This window comes from Capsella rubella, unplaced genomic scaffold, assembly GCF_000375325.1.
Source record: "Capsella rubella cultivar Monte Gargano unplaced genomic scaffold, Caprub1_0 scaffold_2, whole genome shotgun sequence".
Taxonomy (NCBI): Eukaryota; Viridiplantae; Streptophyta; class Magnoliopsida; order Brassicales; family Brassicaceae; genus Capsella; species Capsella rubella.
The window spans coordinates 8,221,785-8,249,377 of record NW_006238922.1 but is presented as its reverse complement, the minus strand read 5'-3'; the positions used below and the strand labels follow the sequence as shown (position 1 = coordinate 8,249,377).

At 36.4% G+C, this 27,593-nt stretch overlaps 8 protein-coding genes across 18 annotated transcripts in view; 5 read left to right on the top strand and 3 right to left on the bottom strand.

Moving 5' to 3' along the window:
* The window catches only part of LOC17896357 (LEAF RUST 10 DISEASE-RESISTANCE LOCUS RECEPTOR-LIKE PROTEIN KINASE-like 2.3), an 8,437-nt gene extending 3,699 nt beyond the window's left edge, over positions 1-4,738 (top strand). Inside the window, exon 4 of the mRNA XM_023788516.1 lies at positions 4,218-4,738. Coding sequence (XP_023644284.1) covers positions 4,218-4,738 — 521 coding nt within the window. The remainder of the gene's footprint in view (positions 1-4,217) is intronic.
* LOC111831872 lies at positions 1,671-4,167 on the bottom strand. The gene is made up of 3 exons (XM_023787314.1): positions 3,840-4,167; positions 2,048-2,866; positions 1,671-1,937 (listed from the first exon to the last, which is right to left on the bottom strand). The coding sequence occupies exons 1-3, from the start codon at positions 3,847-3,849 to the stop codon at positions 1,903-1,905; spliced, it is 864 nt and encodes a 287-aa protein (XP_023643082.1). The 5' UTR covers positions 3,850-4,167; the 3' UTR covers positions 1,671-1,902.
* A 680-nt stretch (positions 4,739-5,418) lies between the features above and the next one.
* LOC17894467 (ABC transporter G family member 39) lies at positions 5,419-11,819 on the bottom strand. Its single transcript, XM_006300586.2, has 20 exons — positions 11,351-11,819; positions 11,136-11,256; positions 10,838-10,926; positions 10,676-10,760; positions 10,307-10,597; positions 10,133-10,223; positions 9,119-10,019; positions 8,854-9,014; positions 8,621-8,724; positions 8,375-8,540; positions 8,215-8,277; positions 7,981-8,099; positions 7,562-7,894; positions 7,191-7,481; positions 7,024-7,107; positions 6,814-6,947; positions 6,507-6,734; positions 6,251-6,422; positions 5,910-6,164; positions 5,419-5,819 (listed from the first exon to the last, which is right to left on the bottom strand). Exons 1-20 carry the CDS (start codon positions 11,740-11,742, stop codon positions 5,550-5,552), a joined length of 4,350 nt encoding a protein of 1,449 aa, XP_006300648.1. The 5' UTR covers positions 11,743-11,819; the 3' UTR covers positions 5,419-5,549.
* Positions 11,820-13,664: 1,845 nt separating this feature from the next.
* Positions 13,665-15,262, top strand: LOC17895747 (LEAF RUST 10 DISEASE-RESISTANCE LOCUS RECEPTOR-LIKE PROTEIN KINASE-like 2.8). 2 transcript variants are annotated; one of them, XM_023787312.1, is made up of 5 exons: positions 13,665-14,411; positions 14,492-14,584; positions 14,703-14,726; positions 14,830-14,856; positions 14,984-15,262. In XM_023787312.1, exons 1-5 carry the CDS (start codon positions 13,700-13,702, stop codon positions 15,052-15,054), a joined length of 927 nt encoding a protein of 308 aa, XP_023643080.1. In that variant the 5' UTR covers positions 13,665-13,699; the 3' UTR covers positions 15,055-15,262. The 2 variants fall into 2 exon arrangements, with proteins under 2 accessions (XP_023643080.1, XP_023643081.1); XM_023787313.1 differs by having other exon boundaries at positions 14,492-14,589; positions 14,984-15,053.
* Positions 15,263-15,298: 36 nt separating this feature from the next.
* Positions 15,299-18,352, bottom strand: LOC17894092 (LEAF RUST 10 DISEASE-RESISTANCE LOCUS RECEPTOR-LIKE PROTEIN KINASE-like 2.7). Of its 8 annotated transcripts, XM_023787303.1 has the most exons (5): positions 17,617-18,352; positions 16,888-17,529; positions 16,575-16,601; positions 16,210-16,482; positions 15,299-16,116 (listed from the first exon to the last, which is right to left on the bottom strand). In XM_023787303.1, the coding sequence occupies exons 1-5, from the start codon at positions 18,350-18,352 to the stop codon at positions 15,317-15,319; spliced, it is 2,478 nt and encodes an 825-aa protein (XP_023643071.1). In that variant the 3' UTR covers positions 15,299-15,316. The 8 variants fall into 8 exon arrangements, with proteins under 8 accessions (XP_023643071.1, XP_023643067.1, XP_006301490.2 ...); XM_023787299.1 differs by having other exon boundaries at positions 15,299-16,482; positions 16,804-17,529; XM_006301428.2 differs by having other exon boundaries at positions 15,299-16,482; positions 16,825-17,529.
* A 1,518-nt stretch (positions 18,353-19,870) lies between these two features.
* Positions 19,871-22,067, top strand: LOC17894790 (LEAF RUST 10 DISEASE-RESISTANCE LOCUS RECEPTOR-LIKE PROTEIN KINASE-like 2.4). Of its 2 annotated transcripts, XM_006300825.2 has the most exons (3): positions 19,871-20,601; positions 20,687-20,710; positions 20,814-22,067. In XM_006300825.2, the coding sequence occupies exons 1-3, from the start codon at positions 19,884-19,886 to the stop codon at positions 21,938-21,940; spliced, it is 1,869 nt and encodes a 622-aa protein (XP_006300887.1). In that variant the 5' UTR covers positions 19,871-19,883; the 3' UTR covers positions 21,941-22,067. The 2 variants fall into 2 exon arrangements, with proteins under 2 accessions (XP_006300887.1, XP_023643079.1); XM_023787311.1 differs by lacking the exon at positions 20,687-20,710.
* Positions 22,068-22,894: 827 nt separating this feature from the next.
* On the top strand, positions 22,895-25,033 carry LOC17894670 (LEAF RUST 10 DISEASE-RESISTANCE LOCUS RECEPTOR-LIKE PROTEIN KINASE-like 2.5). Its single transcript, XM_023788515.1, has 2 exons — positions 22,895-23,720; positions 23,895-25,033. Exons 1-2 carry the CDS (start codon positions 22,895-22,897, stop codon positions 25,031-25,033), a joined length of 1,965 nt encoding a protein of 654 aa, XP_023644283.1.
* Positions 25,034-25,638: 605 nt separating this feature from the next.
* Positions 25,639-27,593, top strand: part of LOC17895597 (LEAF RUST 10 DISEASE-RESISTANCE LOCUS RECEPTOR-LIKE PROTEIN KINASE-like 2.5) — a 6,188-nt gene continuing 4,233 nt past the window's right edge. For both annotated transcript variants that reach the window (XM_023787308.1, XM_023787307.1), the window contains exon 1: positions 25,639-25,830. In XM_023787308.1, the coding sequence (XP_023643076.1) occupies positions 25,639-25,830 (192 nt within the window). The remainder of the gene's footprint in view (positions 25,831-27,593) is intronic.

The window sequence follows — 27,593 nt, the reverse complement described above, 5'->3', positions numbered from 1 at the left end:
CGCATATAGACTTCTTCTTCTAAGTCACCATTAAGAAAGGCAGTTTTCACATCCATTTGATGTAGTTCGAGATCATACTGAGCTACTAATGCCATGATAATTCTGAGAGAATCTTTCCTTGACACAGGAGAAAAAGTCTCATTATAGTCGATACCTTCTTTTTGATTAAACCCTTTGGCTACAAGTCTAGCTTTATATCGTTCAATATTGCCATTACAGTCGAGTTTGGTCTTAAAGATCCACTTACACCCAACTGGTTTGTGTCCTTCAGGCAATGGAACAACATCTAAAACTTCATTATTAGCCATAGAGTTCATTTCATCCTTCATGGCATCAACCCACTTATCAGAATTAATATCCTTAATGGCTTGTGAATAAGAAACCGGATCTTTAATATTCACTTCTCCAGATTCTACTTGATAAAGTACATAGTCATTAGAAATAGCAGATCTCCTCGGACGAGTAGATCTTCTTAATGCTGGTTCCTCTTGTACTTGATTATCATTATTAGCGACGTTTTCTTCATGGAGTGTATGATCATTCACTGGATTTTCCTCATTGTTTAACGGTTCAACAATGGGAGGATTTCCAACAACTTTCGGAACTAAGGGTAAAGGAATATGCACCCGAATTTCCTGAATGACCACATCTTGAACTTTATCACTCCCACTAATTTCGCCATTCTCATAGAATCTAGCATTACCGGTTTCCACTATTCTTGTACTATGGGTTGGACAATAAATCCTATATCCTTTGGATTTCTCAGGATAACCAATAAAGTGACCACTGATCGTTCTGAAATCCAGTTTCTTTTCATGTGGGTTATATATTCTTGCTTCAGCTGGACATCCCCAAACTTGGAGGTGTTTCAGACTAGGTTTCCAGCCTTTCCACAGTTCAAAAGGAGTTTTCGGAACTGCTTTGCTAGGAACTCTATTCAAGATATAGACTGCAGTGCGTAATGCATCCATCCACAAGGATATAGGTAAGTTAGCATGACTCATCATGGATCTAACCATTCCCATATATGTACGGTTACGCCTTTCAGCTACACCATTCTGCCATGGAGAACCAGGCGTTGTGTATTGAGCAACAATTCCTAATTTTTGGAGAAGTTTGGCAAAAGGTCCAGGATGTTGTCCTGTTTCATCATACCTGCCATAAAATTCACCACCTCTATCTGACCTTATAATTTTCACTTTTCTATCTAATTGTCTCTCTACTTCAGTAATGAACACTTGTACAGCATCCACAGACTGAGACTTTTCATGCAATAGATAGAGATAACAATAACGTGAATAATCATCAATAAAGGTAATGAAATACTTTTCACCTCCAAAAGATGGAACGTCAAAAGGTCCACAAATATCTGTATGTATGATTTCAAGAAGCTGTGTACTTCTTGTGGCACCTTTCTTTGTGTGTTTAGTTTGCTTACCCTTAATGCAATCTACACACTCTTTATTGTTGGTAAAATCAAGATTTGGAATGACTCCATCTTTTACCAACCTTTTTATTCTTTCGCTGGAAATATGTCCCAACCTTTTATGCCACAAGAAATATGAATCTTTCGCACATGTTTTTCTTTTAAGTTCATGATTACCATGCAGGGTGAGATGTGTTTCGGAAGATTGATCAGCCAATATTAACATATAAAGACCATCAACTAATTTTCCAAAACCAATTCGATTAGATTTCATAAATAAATTGAAACAACCATCTCTTTGAGTTGAACTAAAACCAGCCAAATCAAGTTTGCTTAATGAAACTAAATTACGGGAAATAGATGGAACATAAAGAGTCTGAAATAAATCCAAACAAAATCCACTATCCAAAATGAGACGATAAGTGCCAATAGCTTCAACTGGCGCTTTGTCTCGATTCCCCATAAACAAGTAGTTTTCACTTGGATTTATGGTCTGGGTTGTAAGGAATCCCTGCAAGGAATTGGTTACATGTACATTAGCACCACTATCAATCCACCACGTTTTAGAAGAAACATGAGTAAGATTAGATTCGAAAAAGCTTACGAAACCCATAGGATTACCTTTCTTTTCAAACCACTCTTTTCTTTTAGGGCAATCTTTCTGAAAGTGGCCAGACTTCTTGCAGAAGTTGCATCTATCATCTTTCCTTGCCTTTTTCTTCTCGTTACCTTGATTAGAATCATTCATTCTGGGTTGTGCTCTTTTATGGCTCACTTGATGCCTTTTCCCAGCATTAGGTACAGCTCCATGGGCATAATGGGCAACTTTTATACCTTCACGGTCAAGTCTAGACTCCTCTTGCACCAACTTATTAGCCAATTCATTAGACGTCCACTTTTGAGTTATGGCGTTGTAATGAATTTGGAATGGTCCATACTGAGGAGGTAAAGAGTTTAGGATAAACTGGACAAGAAATGAATCATCCACACTCATTCCTAAACCCTTAAGCTTAGCCGCAAGGTTAATCATATCCATGCAATGATCATGCATAGACCTTGTGCCATCATGCTTCATAGTTGTAAGATCTGCCATAAGTTTCCCAGCAAGGGATTTGTCTGCAGTCTTAAACCGTTCAGCTAGTGTATCAAGATAAGCCTTAGCCTTTTCACTAGGTGGAAGGGAAGATTTGATGTTACTAGCAACTGTCATCCTAAAGAACATAATGCTCAGTCTGTTCGATCTCTCCCAAGCCTTATGGAGAATCTTTTCTGCCTCACTACTAGTGTCAGTAAGTGGACCTGGCTCCTCTTCACGAAGTGCCAAGTCCAAATCTAGTACTCCTAATGTGAACTCAACTTTCTCTTTCCATTCTGAGAAGTTGGTTCCATTGAGGGTTGGAACACCAGAGACCATGGATGACAAGTTATCAGGAAAAGATGCTGTAAAATTTTCAGAGATACAATTAGTTTTTTGATTAGGCTTCAAAACATAATCAACATATAAGTTTCAATTATATAATAAACATGAAGTAAATTATGATGTTCCTGTGGGTAACCACCATAACCATGCTATTCAACAAATTGAGTAATGTATTAACTTAATTAGACTAAGTTATCTGTGGATATCCTTAATCTACACATATACATACTCATAATTCTTTTATATCTAATGTGGGTAACTTATTATCACAAAGATATATCTAAATAATGATTTCATGATTTCATTATGCAAAACTTTATAAGGAAAGGTCACTGTGGTGAAATCCAAACCTAATTATGCACTTTTATTGAAATCAGATTTCTGTACGAATTATGCACAGATTGTTTGTGCACGAATTATCACAAAATTAATTTGCCCAGATTATGAACAGAACGATTATGTACACATTATCACTTATAAAATTTTGCACGAATTATGCACGAAAGCGATTATGTAAAAATTATCACAGAATAAAATTTGTACGAATTATGCACAAAACGATTATGTACGAATTATCACAGAATAAGTTTGTACCAATTATGCACAGAACGATTTAATATGATGTACGAATTTTGCACATATCTGTTTCTCTGATAAAACATAATTCAGAAACACACGAATTTTGCACGCACGAATTTAATCATAAACTAAGGTTTTATTTTTAAGAAACCTAATTCCAAAGACCCGAATTATGCACGCCCGGATTTTTTTTTCACATACTTTAAGAAAAAAAAAAACCCGAAATTTGCACAGAAAAATCAAACATAGATTTATATATGCAGGTCTCTAATTTTATCATACTTAATGAATTAATCATATGCTTATAACCATGCTCTGATACCACATGTAAGTGCAATTTACATGAACCCTAAGATCTTTTAAGCAACATGATTAATCACATGATAAAACTGTAAAGGAGGGTTAGCGGAGTACCTCCATTCATTGTAACTGAGATTCTTGATGAACGGTTTCCTGAAGTCTTGATCTCTTAGTTAGGTTATTAGGTTTCTCTCTCCTTGCCTATAAACTTACTTTATGTGTTGTGTTTGTGATTTCTTTTTGGGATGCCTTTATGATGGACTAAAGGCATATATTTATAGGCGGAGAGAGGACCTAGTTCCTCTTTAGGGTTTCCTTAAGATTTAATCTCAACCGTCCATCAAAGTAGAGATTGATTAGGAAAAACTCCATCATTATCTATTTAATTAGTTACCAAATATATTAAAGAATAACATTATTCCATAGAAAACGGATAACTACAAGACCACATAATAGGGGAAGGAAATATTCCTTACAATCTTTGCCCAAAAGTTTCTGACTTTGGCCTTGCTAAGCTATGCGAGAAGAAAGAGAGCATCATGTCACTGCTAGATACAAGAGGGACAATAGGGTACATTGCACCTGAGATGATCTCTCGAGCTTATGGAAGTGTGTCTCACAAGTCTGATGTATATAGCTATGGTATGTTGGTTCTTGGAATGATCGGTGCAACAGATAAAGATCGAGTCGAAAAGGATGCTTCTAATACAAGCTCGATTTACTTCCCGGACTGGATCTATAAAGATCTTGAGAATGGGAAGCAATGTAAGCTTCTTGGGGATGAACTAACCAAAGAAGAAGAAGAAATAACAAAGAAGATGATCTTGGTAGCCTTGTGGTGTATTCAGTCGTCTCCATCAAATAGACCATCGATGAACAGAGTTGTGGAGATGATGGAAGGAAGCTTAGATGCTATTGAAGTCCCTCCTAAGCCTGTTTTGCATTTACCGGGAGTACCTCTTCAAGATTCGTCTACACTTTCAGAGGAAATCTCGGTGTACGCAGAAGTATGATCCAAAACAACGACCTTGGCTCTTTTACCTAGTAATGGATGAAGCTCAAAGAATTTTTCTTTCTTTGCCATATATTTGGTTTTAACTCTATAGATTATAATTTTAAATCAACATCTATACTAAAAAAATCTCATTACATCTACAATATTTATTGTACTATGTTAGAAAAAAATTATTAAGTGAATTTATATCTAGCACTTTTAAAAGTTAGAGCAATAAACCTACAAGTGAATGTAAATAATGATTGTAATTCATTAACCTCGAATAAACAGATTTCAAAATTGATATGATCACTTTCTTGAAATTGTTGCAGCAAAACAAAATATTATGTCATGTGGAGTAGTATTAAGATGGAAACAGAGGCGTGTATTCGTCTACGTCATTAACTAAACTTTTATGTTTGTTCTTGTTCAACCTAAATATTCGATGATAGTGGTAAGGAACTGATCAAATTAAGTATTTAACTATAATTGGCTTTTCCTAGGCCAGTTTTGTAAATTCTTATAGAGCCTCTTCAAGAACCATTAGTCATCTCAGAGGGTATTTCGTTTTACACCAATGTATGATCCATGATTGTTGCGTAAATAAAGAAACCTCGTTGTAATAAACTATTAAAGCATGAAAAACCACATATACAACATATCAAAGTAATAAATTATAATATGCAAAATTTAGGCTGTTTTAAATTACTAACGAACTGACAAAAGAATAATTAGAGGGCAAAATTCACAGAAATTTTACATGCATTTATTAACTTTCAGCACTATCCTTTATATAAAGATTTCCAAATATATATTCTATCAAGGTTTCTTCACCTTCTTTGGAAGTTGAGGAACTTGATACCATAGGCAAAGACAAAAAGAAAGAGCAAGATCCAAGCAATGTGGACAACAGCTACAACTGGTAAGAAATCGTATTCAAACCCAAATCCTTCTTTCAGCAACGTTTTCAGACCTATGTCTCCGATTCCAGTGATGTGCACCATTGAGTCCTTGTCTCCTACTTGAGATGTGATGATTCCATACAATGTCCAAGCCACAGGTGTTGCCCAGTAGTACCATCTCCACCATATTGGTATTTGCTATATTTCAATCCAAACAAAAAAAAAACTTAAAATTTAAGCTCTTAAACACTTTTGTTGATAGTATCAAATGTAAGTAGCTTAACATACCGGTCTAGGGATGAGGAAACCGGAGAAGAGATTCCAGAGACTCAGGAAGAAAGACAAGCAAATTCCGGCTATATAATAGTTAGGTGTCAAGGCCATAAGCATCATACCATATAGTGTAAAGTAGATGAAGCTTGTTAACATGTAGTAGTAGAACCACAAGAATTTGGTCACAGTCCAGTTGCATCCTATCATTGAGTACAGGATTAGCGTGTAAACTCCCGTTTGTATCGTGTTATACATGATTTCCACTGCTACCTGCACCATGTTTTAAATTCATTTAGGTTTGAGTTCTGATTGTTGTCAAACTATATTTAAGAAAATTATATTAGAATGCTTTTAACCTGAGAAATTGCATAGGGAATGGCAGAGTACATTCCAGCTGCTTTTTCGCGGTAGAAAACTGTTCGCTCGATGGCGATTGCGGGTTGAACTGTGGCAGCGTTGGTGGCACCAAGAAACAAAACAGCAGCATACATGGCTCCAAAGAAATTATTCACATCTTGTTCGTTCTCTCTGTTTTGGTTTAAGATGAATCCGTCACGTTTCAATACAATGATGGTTTAGTAATGTATAAGAGGAAGGGAAAAAATGTCTTACATTTTTGTTCCCATTTGCCAGAAAATTAGACCAAACATGACACCAATTATTACTGTCATGAGAAACCTGATGGCATTGTACTGAGGATGTCTCCAGTATGACCAGTACTGCTTCCAGAAGCAAGCTTTAGTTTGAGTAAAAAACGGTTGCGCATACTTTGTTCGGAAGTAAAGATCCTTTGATCCAGGTGGTGGTGTACTTAGCTCTTTGATGAGTTCTTGATTTCTCCTGTGTTAAACATAAGTGTTCAGATTAAAAAAGACAGTGTAATTCTCTGCTTTATTAGTAGCAATTTTCGTAAGCATACTGATAAAGAGAGGAGTTGGTGAATATTTGAGCAAAGTCCAAGCTCATTTGTGACTCCATTGAAGGAGTAGTAACGTCAAGCATCCACGTCGCAGGATTGTATCCGTCTTTGATCTTTGGAACACCTTCAACAGCCTGCAAGTAGAGTTCTTGATACAGTTAGTTCCATGATATATATCTATGGCCAAGATATTTTAAAAAGATGATTCACCTCAAAGTATTCAATTAGTTTCTGAGAGTGATGCCCTAGGCTTCCAGCATATATAACTTGGCCTCCTCGTTTCATCAACAGAAGCTGCATTAACCAAGGATGATTTAAAAAAAAAAAAAAAATTTGTTCTGTTTCTTTGACCAAAAAAGGATTTTTTCGAGGCAAACCTCATCGAAGGATTCGAAAATGTCGATGCTAGGCTGGTGAATTGTACAAACAACAGTTCTTCCGGTATCTACGGTATTCCTAACAGTGCGCATGACAATAGCAGCAGCTCTTGCATCAAGACCAGAAGTTGGTTCATCCATGAAGATTATTGATGGGTTAGCTACCAATTCAACTGCAATAGTAAGCCTTTTCCTCTGTTCTGTTGAAAGACCATCTACTCCAGGAAGGCCAACTATAGAGTTTCTAAGGGGTTTGAGCTCAACCAAATCCATCACTTCTTCAACAAACATCTATCAATCACATAAATTAAGCAAATGAGTTTACTTGTTTATAAAGTCTTGCGTGCGATTATGATTTTTCATAATATTACCTCTCGTGTTTTGGCATCTATATCAACTGAAAGACGAAGCCAAGCTGAATAGATGAGAGATTCATAAACAGTAACATGTGGAGAATGGATATCATTTTGTTCACAGTAACCACTGACTCGAGCAAATGTTTCTTGCTTCTTAAGGTAACCAGAGATGCTAATACTCCCTTCGGTGTAGCCACCTGTTTTCCTACCAGCTAAGACATCCATTAACGTTGTCTTACCTGCACCACTAACACCGACCAATGCTGTCAATATGCCTGGTCTGAAAGCTCCACCAACGTCTCTTAGTAATTGAAGGCGATCGCTTTTAATTCCTTGAGCCTTCATTTCCTGCAATATTTTGAAGGGAAGAGCTTATGAAATTTAAGACTAACGTAACTGGTGACGTCTAAATAGTATGAGATGATGTTGCTTACTGCAGGCATATCCACATAGTAGTTCACATTGTTGAATGCAAGAGAAAGTGGTTGGAAAGGTAAAACCAATCCTCTTTTTGTACCATTACTTAAAGAAATATTGAGTTCCACAACAGAACCTGCAACTTCTAAGCATCTAGTCAGAAAAACAAGAAACATAATCTAGTGCGAAACCGACATAATATTCGAGTAAGAAAAGATAGCTGTATAAAGATTAGAGTTGTCAAAGATAACCTTCTGTTCCTTTCTGTTTTTCTTTACCTTCTTCCACAACTGTAGCTTTGGAGTTACCAATAGCTGAAGATATATATATTGTTTCAAGACCATGTCAACTAAATAATGATTCTCTTTAATAGTCTAAAATAACTTGAAACTTAGAAGTAAGAGCACTTACGATTCAAATACATCAAGGCTAGTATGTAACAGATATTGAACAACAGAGAAAATCCAAGAAGCGCCACAATACTGATCCAAAACCAATATGGCTCCGTGAAGAAGCCTCGGCTCTTAAGTAAGACTTCTCCAACTGTTTTCGCGTTGATGGTGGTATCATAGTTAGGCTGCATCATGTAACAGAACATATTTTCATCACTATTGGTAACAGAGTAGTGAACAAGAAAAACACTTGGTGAAATCTTACACTGCTCCATCGCTCATCGAGAAATTCATTCATAACAATAGCAGTTTGTCCATACATCATAGGGGACAAATAATAAGCCCAAGTCATCCACGGTTGCATATCATCTGTGAATCGAAAAATGTAAAATATGTTTTTATACTTTAAAAATATCATAGAGATAGTTGAAAATGATATCTAAGAGACACTACAAAATGGGATGATGTTTATATGATGTTTGAGGATCATTTGCTTACCTTTAGCAATAATGAAGCCTCCAAGAGTAAATACAGTTAGCAATGTGAAGGTCCCTATTGAGTTAGAGATTACTTCAGTTCTTCCAATGGCTCCAATCAATCTAAACAAAGAAAGAGCCATCTGATTCACGCAGAAGTATGCCAACAACTGCCGGAAAAACCTAATGGTATACAATTTTTGGTTAGTTCAAGTAACTGAAAATATAAGCATATGAAGAAATTTTCTTAGTATCTTCCTGAGGACTAGAAGAAAAAGCTAATGTACCTTACAGCAGAAGGAGCAAAACCGATTGTATAATATGTAAGACCGATCCATATTCCTGATTCGATTATAGATAACGGAATCTTCAGAAGCCATACGGGTAAGGCGAAAGCCCATGGAGGATAGAACAATAAGTCTCTCTGCTTGTAAAACACTGGGAGCCTCATTACAGTGAATGCTAGTTCACCTAGTCCATTAAACATTACATTGACCAAGCTGAAAAAAAGAGCACCATAAAACTTTTGACCATCTTGCACCGTGCCGACATGCATTTCTGTCCTGAGATAGACCGTCATGGTAATCAAAGACATGATGGTTATCTGGACGGTCTTAAACACATACACAAAGGAGTTGCGTCTCATAAGTAGCCATTCTCTATCAAAGCATGCTTTGAAGAGTTCCCAGTTTGATATACCATACTTTTGTGTGACTAGTGCAGCAGAATGGGTTTTAGCTTTGTCATAAGGAACCCTGAATTCTGAAGTGAGTTCTTGCCCGGTGTGAAAAGAGTTAAACCCGCTTGAGAAATCACTTACGGACACATAGCTGTAAGGTTGTTCTTTCCTGTCCCAATACTGTTCTTGGTCCTTCTTAGATGTTACTTCTTGCAAGAAATCTGCAACGCCTTTCCTTTCAGGACATTGGAAACCCATGTACTCAAAGAACTCAAGAACGTTGTCCCGTGAGCCCTGGTAGACGATTCGTCCCTCTGAGAGTAAGATAATGTCGTCGAATAGCTCAAAAGTCTCTGGTGCAGGTTGTAGAAGTGATATAATCATTGTGACATCCGAGATATGAACTAGTTGCCTCATGTACTTGCAAATTTGGAATGTTGTGGAACTATCCAAACCTGTTGATATTTCATCCATGAAGAGAGCTTTTCCTGGTCCTACCAACATCTCTCCTGCTCAATCAAGATTAAGAGCAATCCAAGTTTACGAACACGTCTACATTGTTACTGTAATGAAACATGGTTATATCAAAGTGAACATATGCATGTAATACTCAAAACTTTACCTGTTGTTAGACGTTTTCGCTGTCCACCAGAAACACCTCGTCTCATTACGTCTCCAACAAGTATGTCAGCACATATGTTTAGACCAAGTATCTATCAAATTGACATTAACCATAGATAAGCTCAAAATATTTTTATTTTTACTTTGTTAGAGAAAACACAAGTAACTTAATTACCTTAAGTACATAATCTGTAACCAAACTAGTTTCTTGCCCTGATATCGCAATAGATTTCATGAACGCATCAATTTTAGGGTCTGGTTTAATTCCCTCTTCTCTTTCCCTCCGTGAGAGCTCAGCCATCAACTGGTACCTAATCCCAACACCTAGACATCGTCCCGAGAAATCCAGTGTCTCTCTCACCGTCATTTCTCCAAAGTGAAGGTCATGTTGACTAATGTAAGCACACGTCTTTTGAGGAACAAACTCGTGAAACTCATGACCGCAATAAGTTATCCTCCCCGACATCTATTTGCCATTTCCGGGTCAGAAAATCTCAACTAAGAGCTTTGAGTTTATTATATTAACGTCTGATAGATAACAAACCTGGAGGGTATCATCGAGCTTCCCAGCCAAAGCTTGTAACAAAGTTGTTTTGCCTGAACTTGGTGGACCAAGTAACAAGGTCATCCTGGACATGCTCAACAATATAGTATCTCAAACTCAAATACTATGGCAACGCAACACATTCACATTTTCTTTAGTTACCTTGATGGTTTTATAATGCCACTGATATCTTTAAGTATCTGAATCTTCTTCTTTTTAGTTGGAAGGAAGTGGAAGAATCCTAGAATGCTCTACATACATAAAACAAAAAAACAAAAATTAAGTAAAGCTTCATCATTGTTTATATGTTAAATAAGAGCTTCGAAATTACCCCATTATAAGTGTCATAAATTTTGAATATATATAATTTGGAGTTGAGAGATCTTATTTGTGAAACTTAGATCTTATTTTTTTTAACAAAATAACACAACCCAATAGAAATAAATTAAAAAATTTGAACCTCTATTGTATTCAAGGTAACATTGAGTAGAGTTGGAAGTGCTCTACTTGCACTACACACATCTCCTTCCACTGAAATGTTCTCATACCTAACTTCAATTTTTGGAACTTGGATCCCAACTCTGTTTTCGAAAAATAAAATCCAAAATTTTCAGCTAAAATATTATAAATAAAGGGTTTGTCTAAATTTTTGTTTTTGTAATATATATACTATACCTGTCTGTTCTTTCTCTCAATCCACGTAGAAACTTTTCATTGTCTTCTTCAACAACACTCAAAATCATATCTATAAGTTGCTTCTTCTCCTTAGGTTCGAGCCTTGAGATATCAACATCCTCAAGCTCAATCTTACCATTGACCTTTGTTTGTGGCAACATGCTTCTACGTAGCCGATCAAAGGTCGGCAATCTCTCAATCGCGGCCCAACGGAGCTCGACGTCCTCTTCCTCCTGCCTTTCGCTCTTCCCAAACACCTCGTCCGCTGCCTGAGACACAAACACATCTTTAAACCTTTTAGAAGCTCCCACCAAACTCCTGTGGCTGGTCGAGGCCAAACTCACTCTCCCGCTCATTGTCCCGACCGGATCATCATCTCGTCCTCCTAGCATTGCGCACTACAAAGAAGTGGAGATTTGTGATAGTCATCAGTACCATCTGCCATCATTTAAAAGAAAGAGTGTGAAACTTGGAGCCTCCAAGGTGAGAGAAGAGGCGGGATAAAAAAAGTCTTGATCCAATAATGAAGACATGCACGTACAACAATAATGATAAGTATCATCATAACCATAATCATTTAATACTACTTAGTATCAAGAGTCCCGAAATAAGTGAAAATACAAGCCATGTGCACGGAAAAAAAGAATTCTACATGACTAAACTTATCGATACTCACGTTATAAGACTTTACAACCTTTATAAGGAAACATTTATAAATTACTAAACCAAATCTTAACGAAGGAAAATTTTTACTAAAATTTTAACAGTAAATGCATGCACATTATAATAAGATTAGACCTGTCAAAAAATTCAAAAACTTTCATTGCACGATAGGTTCACCAAATTCACCATTTTAATTCATTAATCTTTCAAAGGTAATTAAACAACTTTTGCTTCATGTATAGTTTTATGGATCTCATCGTTTCCCCAACAATATTCATTAAATCATTCTTACTGTATGTTGTTGTTGAAGATATTCAAACTGAATTAACAAAGGAAAACGAAGAGAAAAGTTAATGATGATTTCTTGGAAAAGTTGTCATTTTTTTAGGTTGTAGTCCTTAAATGCTCAAATCAAAATTTGGCCATCTTTGTTTACTCATATGTTATTTTCATTTAAATGCTTTATTTGGATGTCTTGTTGACTTGTAGTCATTAATTACAATTTGTTATTGTTCACCTAGTAGATAACATCTGAAAGAACTTAAGTTTGTTTAGTTAAGTCTTCTTCTTTACTACGTCAGGAGTCTCATATATCACTATCTAAATTGGTGACACTCGAGAAGGCGACAACTAACTAAATTGGTTCCTTTAGTTTCCCCTTTTGAATAAATTCTTAACAAACGTTTAAATTGTTAACAAACTAAGAACCAGTCCTCGTTCGGATCAACGTTTCGGTCCTGATCATTAAGATGTTGAGATTATTATCCATTTGCTTTTTTATTATTATTATTTTGGTTAGATTCGGTTTGGTTTTGTTTTGGTTTTAGATCTTGAAAGAAAAACCGATCTAAACCCAAATTATTTTCGGATATATTTGAGTTTTGGTTCTAAACGACAAGTTTAGATATTTTGTGGTATTTCGGTTTGGATATTTCGGTGTTTTTATAGTATTGTTGGATATTTTTGTTCAGTTTCAAATTAGGTATTTGGATATTCTAGAATTTTTGTTTTTTTGGTTTTTATTTAGTTTCGGTTCCTTTAACTTAAACACATTCAATTCGGTTTTTTCGGTAGGACTATGAAGAACTCTTAAATGCTTAAGGACAATGAAACATTCACAAAAGATGAGGGCAATATTGGATTTACCAAGTTTTCTTTTGCCATGATATGAACTGTTTATTAATTGATGTATTAGTATTCAAGAAAAAAGAAATTTGTATATTCTTTTCTGGAAGATATTTAATTGGTGTATTTTATAACTATTTTTTTTTTAATGAGGTTGATAACGGCCCATCAACTTCACGTACGACACATCATGAATTCATGATTCATCAGCATTACGGTGCCTAATATTAGTGTTCCGTAACCATCAATTACGTGGGACAACTTTTCATACTTCATGTATCATCATGATTCTTGCACTAGTACTACTATTAGTGTTCCCCGCAATTTCATTAACTAAAGCTTTTTACAGTTTGCTATGGTAAACAATTTCTAAAGTTTAATATAATGAAAAAAGAAAGAAGTTTCAACTTGACATGTGACACCCCACTTGACATGTTCGGATGGTCCTCATGTCACTCTCACCCCACTTGACATGGTCCTGAGGACTGCTTCTGTCTCTCTCTCTCTCTTTCTCTCAACACAAAAACTAAGAAGACACATTGTTCATGAACCAAGCAAATCATGTACCAACTTCTTCCCAGTTCTTGTCTGGTCATATTCTTAATCTTCTACTCATTTCACATTCTTCCTTGTGATTCAAGTAATCAGGGAACTGGCTGGTGTGAGACTCTGTTCCAATGTGGTAACATCACTGCTGGTTTCCCTTTCTCTGGAGGGAACCGTCACAAAGATTGTGGTCATCCATTGCTTCAGCTTCACTGCAACAAAAACAACATCACCACTCTTTCCATCTCAAACCAAAAGTACTCTGTTCTCCATATAGATCAAACATCCAACACTCTAACACTTACCAAACCAGACCTTATAGGTTCTTTTTGCTCCTCTGTATTCACAAACACAACCTTACCTCCCGAAACTTTCGAGCTTTCACCTACTTACAAGAGCGTCAACGTATTCTACCAATGCTCCTCTTTGCCTCCTGATCTTTCTAGCTATACATGTCCCAAGATTGGTCCAATCTCAGTGTCTGAAACCACTGTAAAAACTCCTGAGAGCTGCCGTTCCAGTTTCACCGTGAAGGTTCCTACAAGTTTTGTTACAACAGAGAAAGAGTTGAATGTGACGAATTTGGAAAGTGTTTTAAGAAAAGGATTTGAGGTGAAGGTAGTGGCGATCAATGATAATGTGTGTCAAGAATGTTTATCCTCTCATGGAAGATGTCATGTCTTCAATGAATACTTAACACCAGGAGTTAAGTGTCATCCACCTAAAGGTATGTTTCATATATAGAGTTATCTTCTTGTTCTAATTTTTTCTCTAATATATTTGGACTTTGTTTTGCAATGTACATAGACTCTGAGGGTACTTGTGGATATAATCAGACCTCAAGTACGTTTCTCTGCTATTGTAAAGACCCCTATAGCTTAACATGCGGTTCTAAGAGGAGTAAGGTTTCTTTCATTGGATCACTTTACCAAAAAAATAAAAAGCAATCTTCAGTTTCACATTTGTGGTTTTTAAGTTCTGTATTAACTTTATCTTTGATGCCATTTGATTGATGCAGAATCATTTGTTCCTTGGATAATAGGTACATAAGTACATAAACTGTCTTCTTTGAGTTAATTGTTCTTTAATGATTTACTTTGGTTCTATGCTAACAATTGTTTTTTACATGTTTAATGTTTCTATAGGGGCTGTGTCGATCTTGATTCTCATAGGTTAGTTTGCTGTCCAGAGATGTTGATCTTGATTCTCATTACTTAGTTTGCTGCTTTTTGGTTTATATTACAAAGTCACTAACCAAATATTCTCTCTGTTTTTTTCTATATTGGTTTTGACTATCAGGTGTTTTTGTTTGCCTGGGTATTCGTAATAAGGTGCTGGTTGGTCGAGTATTTAATACTCGAAACAGTTAACCGTAAGGTAATATATGCGAGGTCGATCAAAAGGAGCAAAATTACTCTAAAGATTTGCGAGACTCATTCTTAGTTAAAGCGGAAAAGGTTATTTGTTTTGTTTTCAGAGTTTTATTAAACTTATGAATAAAGTATCAACCTGTGAATTGTGTTCTTGTATATTCTGATACAGGTTCTATATTTATTATGCAAATAACATTTACAGACATATATTTATTGAATATGTTCTCTAGAGATTATGACCTTTACAACAGTATTTTTTTCACAAACTTGGAAGGTTATTATTTTCAATCTCAGAGATGCTTGAAGTTTCTTCTGATATCCAAGAAGATTCAAGATCAAGAGGTACGACAGGAATTTGCTGCAAAACAGGTCTTGGTGGCACTTCAAGAGCACCCAAGTTTCCTTCCATCATCTCTACTACTCTATTCATCGGTGGACGGTTTGATGGAGAAGACTGAATACACCACAATCCCACCAATGTCATCTTTTTTGCTAGCTCCTCTTCTTCACTGCTGATTCCATTCCCAATATACTTTCCAATGTTTCCCTTTTCAAGATCCTCATTGTCTCCCTTCTCAAGATCCTTATAGATCCATTCTGGAAAGTACATTGAGCTAGCGTCCGATGCAAAAGTGTGACCATATCTTTCTTTCTTCCGTGCACCCAACATTTCGAAGACCAACATTCCGTAGCTATAAACATCGGACTTGTGAGAAACACTTCCATAAACTCGAGAGACCATCTCTGGTGCAATGTATCCTATTGTACCTCTTGTTTCCATCATTGACAAGATGCTTTCCTTCTTCTCACACAATTTAGCAAGTCCGAAATCAGAAACTTTGGGCGAGAGATTATCATCCAACAGTACATTTTGAGGTTTAATGTCGAAATGCACAATCCTTGTTTTGCAGCCATAATGCAAGTACTCTAGACCACGAGCTACTCCTAGCGCGATCCCATAGAGTGTCGTTAAATCCAACTTCGTTGACATATTCTCCGAGATGAACTTATCGAGCGACCCATTCTCCAAAAATTCATAAATAATTGCTCTCTTTGAACCTTCAGAACAGAAACCAAGCAAGGAAACAATGTTGACATGAGATGTTTGGCTCATGCTGGAAACTTCATTGATGAAGTCTTCACTATTATTACCCTTTGATTCTTTCAGTACTTTCACCGCAACCATACGACCATCACAAAGGGTTCCTTTATAAACTATGCCAAATCCGCCTTTCCCAACCACTTCCGCAAATGACTTTGTAATTTTCTTCACTTGTGCATAAGTATAATGTTTTAGTGGAATAAGGGCCTTTAGCTTCTCTTGTCTCCGATCATCTGATGTTTTTCTCTTCCGGAATATTTGGACTTTGCAACAAGGACACAATAACACCAAGCATGCAATTATACCTACTATTGTACACAAAACTATAAGAAAAGAAAAAAAAACAGAGGAAATCTTTAATTAGTAACTCTTTTTGATCAAAGCAATTTGAAATATCTCTAGGCACCAAACTTACCAATGAGAATACCAATGATCTGTAACACTGTAGAACAATATAAACAAGTAATATTTATCAGCATATAAACCAAACAAACATTAACTCAAAGATGATAAAATTAGTCTTTCAAAGAAGGTTAAGCACCTATTGGATACTGTAACAACCGAAAAAACAAACCTGCAAACAACCAGAAACCAAAATAAGTTGGAATTGAAGACAAAACTTTGACAACTAAAAAACTTTAAACTATAGATAAAAGATATGTTACCATTTAATTCAAAATCGCATTGATAGTCTTGCGGTCCATCTTTACAATAGCAGATAAACACACTTGAGTTCTGACTATTATATCCACAAGAACCGCCGGACAAAACACATACGGAACAATTCGAATTATCGAGCTCGAAACCCTGTTCAAGAGCCTTTTGTAGATTATATGTATTTGGATTTCCCTGAAGTGTTTTTAAAGCCGGTCCAGAGGCAGGAACACTGACTTTTCTTTTGCACATTCCCCTAAAGTTGTTTAAAACGCCTCTAAACCTGTCAAGTAAAGGTGATGAGAGGTTTTTAGTTACATAATAACTTTTTCCGCTATCACAGCCAAACTCTCCAGTGTAGCTAGTAGCCGAACTAACCGATGAATTTAGTTGGCATTCGTAGTATAATGTCAGCAGCTCTGTGTCAGAACTGAACTGAAGGACGTTTTCGATAAGCGGTTCATTTAGTGGATTTGAAGGACAAAGATCGCCGATATAATCTGATCTGGCTAGCCTTATGATAATAGAATCATTGCTCATATTTAAGACTCTGAACTTCACTGAGGCGATGTTAAGTTCTGCTAATTCTCCTCTACAGTCGAGTTTGAAGTCAGGGTGGCCACAGTATTCTCTGCCAGGTACCCAAAAAGGGTAATAGAGATCGCGCTGATCTCCGCAGCTAAACTTTTCGCTGCAGCGTCGCTTAAGCTCATCAGCTGAAAAATGAAACAAAAAATGGGATCACAAAGACCATCCTCTTATGTTTAGGAAACTGGTGACAAAGGATTAGTCTAAGAACTTACCACTAGGTTGAGGGTGTGGAAGGCAACTAACACCACCAGATGGTGAGGTTACGTTGCAGCAAACCTGTGTGGTACTGCTGAAACCACAGATTCCTTGAGTGGATGAACATTCTTGACATGGTATCTCATCGATCACTAGCTTCATCTCAAACCCTTCTCGTAGAGTACTTTCTAAATTGGTCAAATTTAACTCTTTCTCCTCTGGAACAAAACTCGTTGGAACGTTAACTGTGAAACTGTCTTGGCAGGAATACTTGTAATCAAGGCTTTGAGACATTGAAAAAAGACCTAGATCTGGACATGTATAACTTGAGCGGTAAGATAACTTAGGATCACAGTTGTATAAAACATTGAGGCTCTTATACGTTGGGGAAAGCTTAAAGATCTCGTGGGGCAAGGTTGCGGTTTTGAATTTAGCGGAACAAAAAGAACCTAAAAGATCTGTTCTAGCAAGTCTAAGAGTATTACGTGTTTGATCTATATGAAAGACATTGTACTCATGGTTTGAGATGCTTAGAGAGGTGATGCCGTCTTTGAGGCAGCGAAGCTCCAGTAACGGATGACCACAAGGTTTGAGACGATTCCCACCCCAGAAGGGGAAACCAGCAGTGAGATTACCACATTGGAACAGAGCCTTACACCAACCAAGGTCTTCTTTACTTACAACACAAGGAAGAGGGTGGAATGAAAAGAAGAGGAAGAACAAGACCAGACAAGAAGTGGTGAGGGAATACATTGTTTGTTTGGGAACTGTTAACAGTATGTCTTCTAGGTTTGGTTTGTGTTTAGAGGAGAAGAGCATGCCAAGTTAAGGTGACATATACATAAAGACGAAGAGCTTTTCTAATCAAATTGCTTTACTAGTTGACTATGAAAGACTTGGGGAAATAAAAACATAAATCTCAAGTGGAGTATTATTGAAATATTTTTTACTTTTGTCAACGATCAAAACACTTCTCGTAGCTAACAACAAATTAATGTTTTGGATATGTGATCCCTTGAATATTTAAAAACAAGTAAATAGTGCAACCATGCGATAAACAAATAATTTCCACATTCTGTAAACTGACTTCATAATTGTGAACTTAATTAGATGTACTAATTAAATGTGACAATAATTGGATATGGAAACTATTTTTTTACTCTAAAAATTTAATGTCAAGTAGACCAACTAGGTGAGAATTTAATCCAATAAATTTCATTAAAGTACTTAGAATATGCAATAGCACATTCAACAATTTAGATGTATGGACTCATTACATGTGACCACAATTATACATGTTTCTTGGGGAAAAGACTTTTACAAATAATATAAGATCAAAACCTTTATTTTACCCAACCAATTAAAAAGCATAATATTGGTTAGACCTCAGTACAATTTATTTGGCCATTCTCTATGCAAGTTCTTAGATTACAACTATTCTAATAAGTTTTTTTTCTTAATGTTAGATGATAACTTTTGTAAAATATGGTTAGACTACTACAATCAGAAGTCAAACCAAAATTGAATCTAAAGATGGTGCAAGTCTAGCAATGGAAATCATTTCCAAATATTCCAAGTACACGAGTTTACATGATAATCTATTATTGTGGTTATGGCCTTGGAGTCAGAGACATGAGTCACAAGAATTTGGACGGTGCACATCACTAGAGTCAGAGCCATGATTCTCAAAACGTTTCTCAAGTAAGGATTTGGGATGGAACATGACTTTCGACTCTTTCTAGTATGGTAAAACGTAAAAACTTATATCTTTTGAAGTAATTTTTAGATGAAGTTTATCAGTTACTATAAGCTTATTACTCAAGTATTAAATCAGGAACCTAAGTTCTTGACAGACCAAATAATTGAGAGTGTGAACCTAAGTGTGAACCTAAGTTCTTGACAGACCAAATAATCATAACTATAACTGAGAGTGTGAACCTAAGTTCTTGACCAGACCAAATAATTGACTTTTCCAAACAAACTTTGTCAGCTTTAGAACAAATAGAATAAGGAGATAAGAGATAGTATGGTATAGCTTTATCGGCAAGTCACTCTCAATACAACTGAAGCCAATACTTAAAATCAAAATAATTGACAAATACTGTTTTTTATGGTCAACTAATAAAAGACATGTGGTATAAAAAGATTCCAAATCTCTCTGTCTCTATCATATCCTTCTTTTGACTAATTAGGTTACTATTTGCTCCTAAACCTAATTGATCTTTCTTTCTCTCTTTTTGTTTCCTCTCACCGTAAGATACATTCCTCATTGATCAAACCAAACATGTACAATCTCCTCAATTCTTTTCTGGTTTTGTTCTTCCTCTTTTTCTTGTTTCACCATCTTCCTTGTGCTTCAAGCAAACGAAACAATGGGTGGTGTGAATCTCAGTTTCAGTGTGGGAACATCACCGCTGGTTTCCCCTTCTGGGGAGGGACTCGTCCTCGAGTTTGCGGTCACCCATTGCTAGAGCTTAGCTGCCTTGACAATTACAACACCACCTCTTTAAAAATCTCAGACCTTTTGTACCGAGTGATCAGTATAAATTATACATATAACACTATTAGAATTGCAAGAACAGACTTCTTACAGTCCATTTGCCTCTCTTCATATCCGTTTGCAAATACGACTTTGCCTCGAGAAATATTCGACGTTTTGCCAACCTACAAGAGCGTCACATTCTACCGTTGCTACCCTGTTCTTCCTAACCTTGCAAGGTACGGATGTCCTGCCATAGGTTCGGTCTCAGTGTCTACCAGACTTGAACATCCTGTTAGCTGCGAAGCCCGTTTCGGCGTGAACATTCCCACGAGCTTCGTTACAACAGAGAAAAATCTGAACATAACAAATTTGGTAAGTGATGTAAGAAATGGATTTGAAGTGAAGTGGAAGATCGATGAGAATTCGTGTCTCGAATGTTCGTCCTCTCATAAATATTGTGGCTTCACCGAAACCTTTCCATTAGACGTTAAATGCCGACCAATCCATCCACCAACCGGTGGTAAGTTTCTTAAGCATCACTTTCAATATCATTACATATCATTTTCTTTCACAACTAAGTGAAACTGAAAATATCATTGTTGCAGGCTTTTCTTCTCAAGCAAAAACAGGTGTTTAAGTGTTTTACCTTCTCCTATTCTTTCAAATAACCTTAATTTCGTTATGCATACTATTTTTGATCTTCTATATAACCAAAAACTTTTGTGGTTTCAGCTACAATTGTAGGTGTTTCTCTGATTCCATTCCTTGTCTTAACATTGGTTGTCCAAATTTTCCGAAAGAGAAAAACTTCAACTGATCTTGGCCAAAAGGATCTCAAGGAACGTATTCCACAACCAAGACTCAAAGCACTTATACCACTAAAGCAGTATAGCTACGAACAAGTAAAGAGAATTACAAACTCATTTGAGGAAGTGGTCGGGAGAGGCGGATTTGGAACTGTCTATAGAGGAACCCTTTCTGATGGTCGTATGGTTGCAGTGAAAATCTTGAAGGACTTAAAGGGTAATAATGGTGAAGACTTCATCAATGAAGTTTCAAGCATGAGCCAAACTTCTCATGTTAACATCGTTACCCTGTTAGGATTCTGCTCTGAAGGTTACAAGAGAGCAATTATTTACGAATTTATGGAAAATGGGTCTCTTGATAAGTTCATTTCAAGCAAGAAGTCATCAAACATGGACTGGAGTGAAGTGTATGGTATCGCGCTAGGCGTTGCTCGTGGTCTAGAGTACTTACACCATGGCTGCAGAACAAGGATTGTACATTTCGACATAAAACCACAAAATGTACTCTTAGATGACAATCTTTCTCCAAAAGTTTCAGACTTTGGCCTTGCTAAGCTCTGCGAGAGGAAAGAAAGCATACTGTCACTTATGGACACGAGAGGAACGATAGGTTACATTGCACCTGAAATGTTTTCAAGAGTGTACGGTAGAGTCTCGCACAAGTCAGATGTGTATAGCTATGGAATGTTGGTTCTTGAGATAATTGGAGCAAAGAACAAGCCACCAAATGAAGACACTTCATCTAGCACCAGCTCTATGTATTTTCCTGAATGGATATATAAGGATCTTGAGAAAGAAAACAGTGGAAGAGTTCTCGATAATGGAATGAAGAGCGAAGAAGATGAGATAGAAAAGAAGATGAGGTTGGTGGGTTTGTGGTGTATTCAGTCATGGCCATCAGATCGCCCATCAATGAACAGAGTTGTAGAGATGATGGAAGGAGACCTAGATGCTCTTGAAGTTCCTCCTAGACCTGTTTTGCAATGTTCTGTAGTGCCTCATCTCGACTCTTCCTGGATATCAGAGGAGGATTCAATCTCCTCTAGGATATGATTTTTTCTCCACAACTGTAAATCACAACAAGCTTTTAGTTTATGAGAAAACGTCTTTGGTGTAACTAAAGATGTATCATTATTGAACTTCAAAGCAACAGCTAATGATCATCTAATCCAAAACAAAACAGAGGATAAAACAGAACACATATGTCTATGAATGTTTTAGTACTCTTTGATAACAAACATACACATGAAAAGGTCTCAAGTTTTGTTTGACCGTTTACTTTCTCGTTGTTGGGGCAAAGAAGGTCTAATCACAGTGTTGACGTTTCCGAATCTTATAAGTCTACTTTGGTCGATAAGTTTGATACCTTTTTTTTTAGTGGATGAAGAAAACAAAGCTTGGTAGTGATATGATTGATTAGTAAGGGATTTGTTTGTTAGGTTTTTTTTCCTGTCTTCAAGAGTATATGTAAGTTATTTTCAATGAAATTTGAGTTATGCACTTATATGTGTATGTTGTAAGAAAAGTTATGTTCTAGTAGAAAAAAAATAGTTTTGTGTAATTTTTGTAGTGCCATCTCTTCTGATTTACTCACAAGAGATTAGTTTAACTACTTCTTCATCTCCCCTAATTAGCGTTTAACTCTTCACTAATTTAATTTTCTTAATGACTTTTATTTTATTTTTATATAGTGGATCCACTACTCTCTTCCACTTATTGCACTTTTGGAATATGGAACGAGAAGAAATAAAAATTATTCCATCTCCAGCGAATTGGCATTAACATTTTATTAATCATTCTCTTCCCACTTATTGCACTATCTTCTTCTTCACAAAGACTCAAATGTTTCAACGAATAAAATAATATAACATGACATTTGGTTACAAAGACCAAAACATAAGTTAAAAGTCCAACTCTTACATTTATATACAAAACACACTCACCAATCTCTTCATCTCCTTTCTTCTTTTTCACGTTACCATTTTTTTAATGTTTACTTGCAATACAATGAACAGTCTGTTTCCATCCATTAGAATCATATGGTTTCTCTTTATGATACCATCATGTGTTTTCTCAGCTAATGATCTTTATAAACACTGCAGTCAACCGTTTCAATGCGGCGATCAGAGGAGTCTCTTGTACCCTTTCTGGATTCCTGGCAGAGAAGACTGCGGCCACCCGAAGTTCAAGCTCGATTGCAACACAAGTTTTGCAGAGGTTAGCTTCTCCTCTGTGAAGTTCAGAATCTTAGACGCGGATTACATAACTCCTAAGATAAGACTAGCTCGGTCGGATTTTATCAGCAATGTTTGTCCTCATGCTCCTTTAAATGTGTCCTTTGAGGACAACGTTCTTCCGTTTGGTCCTAACACCGATCTGCTAACGATTTATTACGAGTGCAACTTTTCGCGTGAAGTTTATACTTTTGGTGGTATGCTTGGTTGTCCTAGTGATAAGTCTGATCACAAAAGAAACTACTATGTGACGAGGAACCTCTCTTCTCCTCTACTTCAAGGGATCAGTTCATCTTTAAACGACTTTAAAAGATTTTGCGCAAGAAACGTTAGTATTCCTGCATCTGGACCTTCCCTCAACACACTCCAGACAAGTCCCAGCGCAGAGAATCTAGAGAAGGCTCTTGAAAACGGTTTTGAGCTTGGACTTAACCAAGAATGTCTGATGTGCAGAGGTTCTGGTGGTGCTTGTGGATTTAACCAGAGCTCTAATGGATTCATTTGCTATTGTTTAGATGGAACACGTAAGGGTACTTGCGGTTCAAGGAAAAAGGGTAAGACTTTTCTTGCCTACATAGTGCTAGTTTTGTTATGTTTGTGTATTGAGTTTTAAATGATCTTTGGTTCTGTTCCATTGATGTAGGAATCTCTTATGGAGTTGGAGTAAAGATAGGTGCTTAACCTTTTCCTCTTCTTCAAATATACTTTATTTGATCATGAATACTATTTTTTAATCTTCTTGATGATTTTGTTTTTCTATTTTCTTACTTTAGGTTTAGCAGTTGGTGTTACTCTGTTCCTGATCTTGGTCTTAACGTTGTTAGTTCTAAGAAGAAAAAGATCGCATGATCTTGGTCGTGAGAACCACAAGACACTAAATCCACAACCAAAACTCAAAGCACTTATTCCACTAAAGCAGTATAGTTACGTGCAAGTGAAGAAAATTACAAAGTCATTCGCGGAACAAGTTGGGAAAGGCGGGTTTGGAACTGTTTATAAAGGAACCCTTGGTGATGGCCGCATGGTTGCAGTGAAGGTTTTGAAAGACTCAAAGGATAATGATGGTGGAGACTTCATCAATGAAGTTGCAAGCATGAGTCAAACTTCTCATGTCAATATTGTTACTCTCCTAGGATTTTGCTCTGAAGGTTCCAAGAGAGCAATTATTTATGAATTCCTCGAAAATGGGTCTCTCGATAAGTTCATCTCAGACCAGACCTCGATGGATATAGATTGGACGACACTTTCTAGAATTGCGCTTGGAGTTGCTCGTGGTTTAGAGTACTTGCACCATGGCTGCAAAACAAGAATTGTACATTTTGACATAAAACCTCAAAATGTACTCTTAGATGATAACTTTGTACCCAAAGTTTCAGACTTTGGTCTTGCTAAGCTTTGCGAGAAGAAAGAGAGCATATTGTCAATGCTAGACACAAGAGGGACAGTAGGGTACATTGCACCAGAGTTATTTTCAAGAATGTACGGTAGAGTTTCCCACAAGTCAGATGTGTATAGCTATGGTATGTTGGTTCTTGAGATGATAGGAGCAAGGAACAAAGAAAAAGCTGCTCAAACCTCTGCATCAAACACAAGCTCAATATATTTTCCTGAATGGATATACAAAGATCTTGAGAAGGGAGACATTGGAAGGCTTATCGAAGATGGAATAGGCATTGAAGAAGAGGAGCTAGCAAAGAAGATGACATTGGTGGGTTTGTGGTGTATACAATCTTCTCCATCAGATCGCCCAGCGATGAATAGAGTTGTAGAGATGATGGAAGGAAACCTTGATGCTCTTGATGTCCCTCCTAGACCTGTTTTCCAAATTCCATCAATGTCTTTTGAAGAATCTTCTACCCTTTCAGAGGATATATCAGGTTCCACAGACTTGTGTTCCATCAATGTTGCATAAAGAAAGAAATCTCCTTGAACCATATCAAGATGACAACAAATACCTTTATGTCAATGTAATATACTAATACCATATACATAACTAGAGTGTTTTTGTAATGTTATAATCAATTTTCATTGTTATATTCTTATAGTCCAACCATATCATTATCCTTTATTTATTAACTAGAGAGAAAGAGTACACTAAACTTTTTTGTTCACCAAATATTTTGTAATTTTACTTTTTTTTTTTTCAAATAATTTTACTTTTTTCCTATATTTTAGGAGATTTGGTGATAGAGAAATATTTTTCCTATATTTTGAATAAAATATAGAAATATTTCTCTATCACTATTTTTCCTATATTTTGAACAAAATATAGAAATATTTTTGTTCAAAAAAGTTGTTTTTGAAAGGGGATTTAATGTACAACACACAATGAAAAATATTTCTCTATCACTATTTCGTTTTTCAGCGTCAACTAATAAAGACAAATGTTATAAAAAGTCTCCTAGTCTCTCTGTATTTTCTAGTCGACACTATCCTCTCTTAGTCCTTCAGAACCATTACTGTTTCTACTTGTTTTCTATTGATCTTGGTTCCTCTCAACACAAGAACAAACTGATCATGAACTATCACCCCATTTCTTGTCTATTGTTTTTCTTCCAATCTCTTCCTTGTGCTTCAAGTAAACAAGAACTTGGATTGTGTGATACTCTGTTTCAGTGCGGTAACATCACCGCTGGTTTTCCCTTTTGGGGAGGGAATCGTCACAAAGATTGCGGTCATCCATTGCTCGAGCTTCACTGCGACAACAACATCAACAAGAACACCTCTCTATTCATCTCAGAAGAAGAATACTCTGTTTTTCAACTAGATCAAAAATCTAACACTCTTAAACTTGCCAAAACAAAGCTTTTAAGCTCTTTTTGCTCCTCTGTGACCTCTGAAACATCCTTCCCTACAGATATTTTCGAGCTTTTACCAACCTATAATCACCTCCCCGTTTCCTACCTCTGCATCTCTTCCACTCATAACCTTTCCACTCATACATGTCCTCAGATGGGTTCAAACTCAGCGTCTGAAAACCTTAAATATCATAAGACCTGACTTCAAAGTTTCAACGTGACCGTTCCTACGAGTTTCGTTACAAAAGAGAAAGAGTTGAATATGACCAATTTGAAACAGGTTTTACAAAAAGGATTTGAGGTGAAGCTGAAGATTGATGAGAATGCGTGTCAAGATTGTGTATCCTCTCATGGAATCTGCAGCTTTGGCGAAACATTTCCATATGAATTTAATAAATGCATTCCACTCCATCCACTCCATCAACCAACTGGTAAGTTTCTGATTGACTTTGCCATAATTTTAAACATAGTTTTTAAATTTTCGATGATTATATGACAGGATGGATTGTAAGACGGGAAGAATTGTAATATGCTTTCAACGGATTATATAACGGGATGAGTTTGAATTGATATTACCAGAAAATTTATATATAATTAATTTTATACTTCAAATTTCAATAAGAATAATGTTTTTTTACTAATTTTTAACAACACCAATATATATAACATGTAGGAATAATACAATCAAACTAATTTATGCAAAACTTTATAATTATTATTTAAACTCCGAAAAAAAAACTGCAAAAATATCTGTAAACGTTTTTAAAAATATGACTTATAAAAAAAATGTTTGCGTAGTTTCGGAGATAATATGATAGGGATTTAATGAGCAAGACACAATGAACAATATTTCTCTATAATAATTTCATTTTTTCAGCGTCAACTAATAAAGACAAATGTTAAAAAGAAAAGTCTCTCTGTATTTTTCAATAGTCACAATCTTTTCTTGGTCCTTCAAAACCATTACTGTTTCTCTCTCTCTCTCTCTCTCTCTCTCTCTCTCTCTCTCTCTCTCTCTCTCTCTCTCTCTCTCTCTCTCAAACAAACACACACTGTGTTTAAGTTTTTTTTCTTTCCCCCTCCCCCCCACCCTTCCGCACTTATCTACCCTACACATAAAGAAAAATAAGAGAACAAACGTGTGTGTGGGTATGTGGGTGAGTGTGTGTGTCTCTCCGGGGAGGGTGGTGGGGTGGGAGAGATGAATACACATAGAGATCTACATCGATCGCGCTCGCTCTCGATCAGGCTCTATCTATATATCTGTATCTATCTATCGATCTCTCTCTCTCTATCTCTCACACACTCTCTATAACACTCACACAGTCAGGATGTCTAGGGTTGCATGTGAAATGATATGTACAATCACAAGACACCACACACAGAGCATCTATGTGCGATGCGTGGGGACTACACGACTAGACACCAGTCAGCGCACACGACATTGAGTTGTCTACTCTCGTATAGATTGTTTACCCGCGAGGAAGAGCATGAAGGAGTCGATAGTTTTCTATCAAATTTTTCTTTTAAACTGAAACGGGATGCCAAGGTTGCAGTCGGTGCAATGACCCTGTGCAAAATCTACGTTACATTGAAGGTACCGATGACCTGACAATAGATATTGACTAGCTCATGAAAATGTAAAGGAAAAGTAAAAACAAACCACGGCAGGAA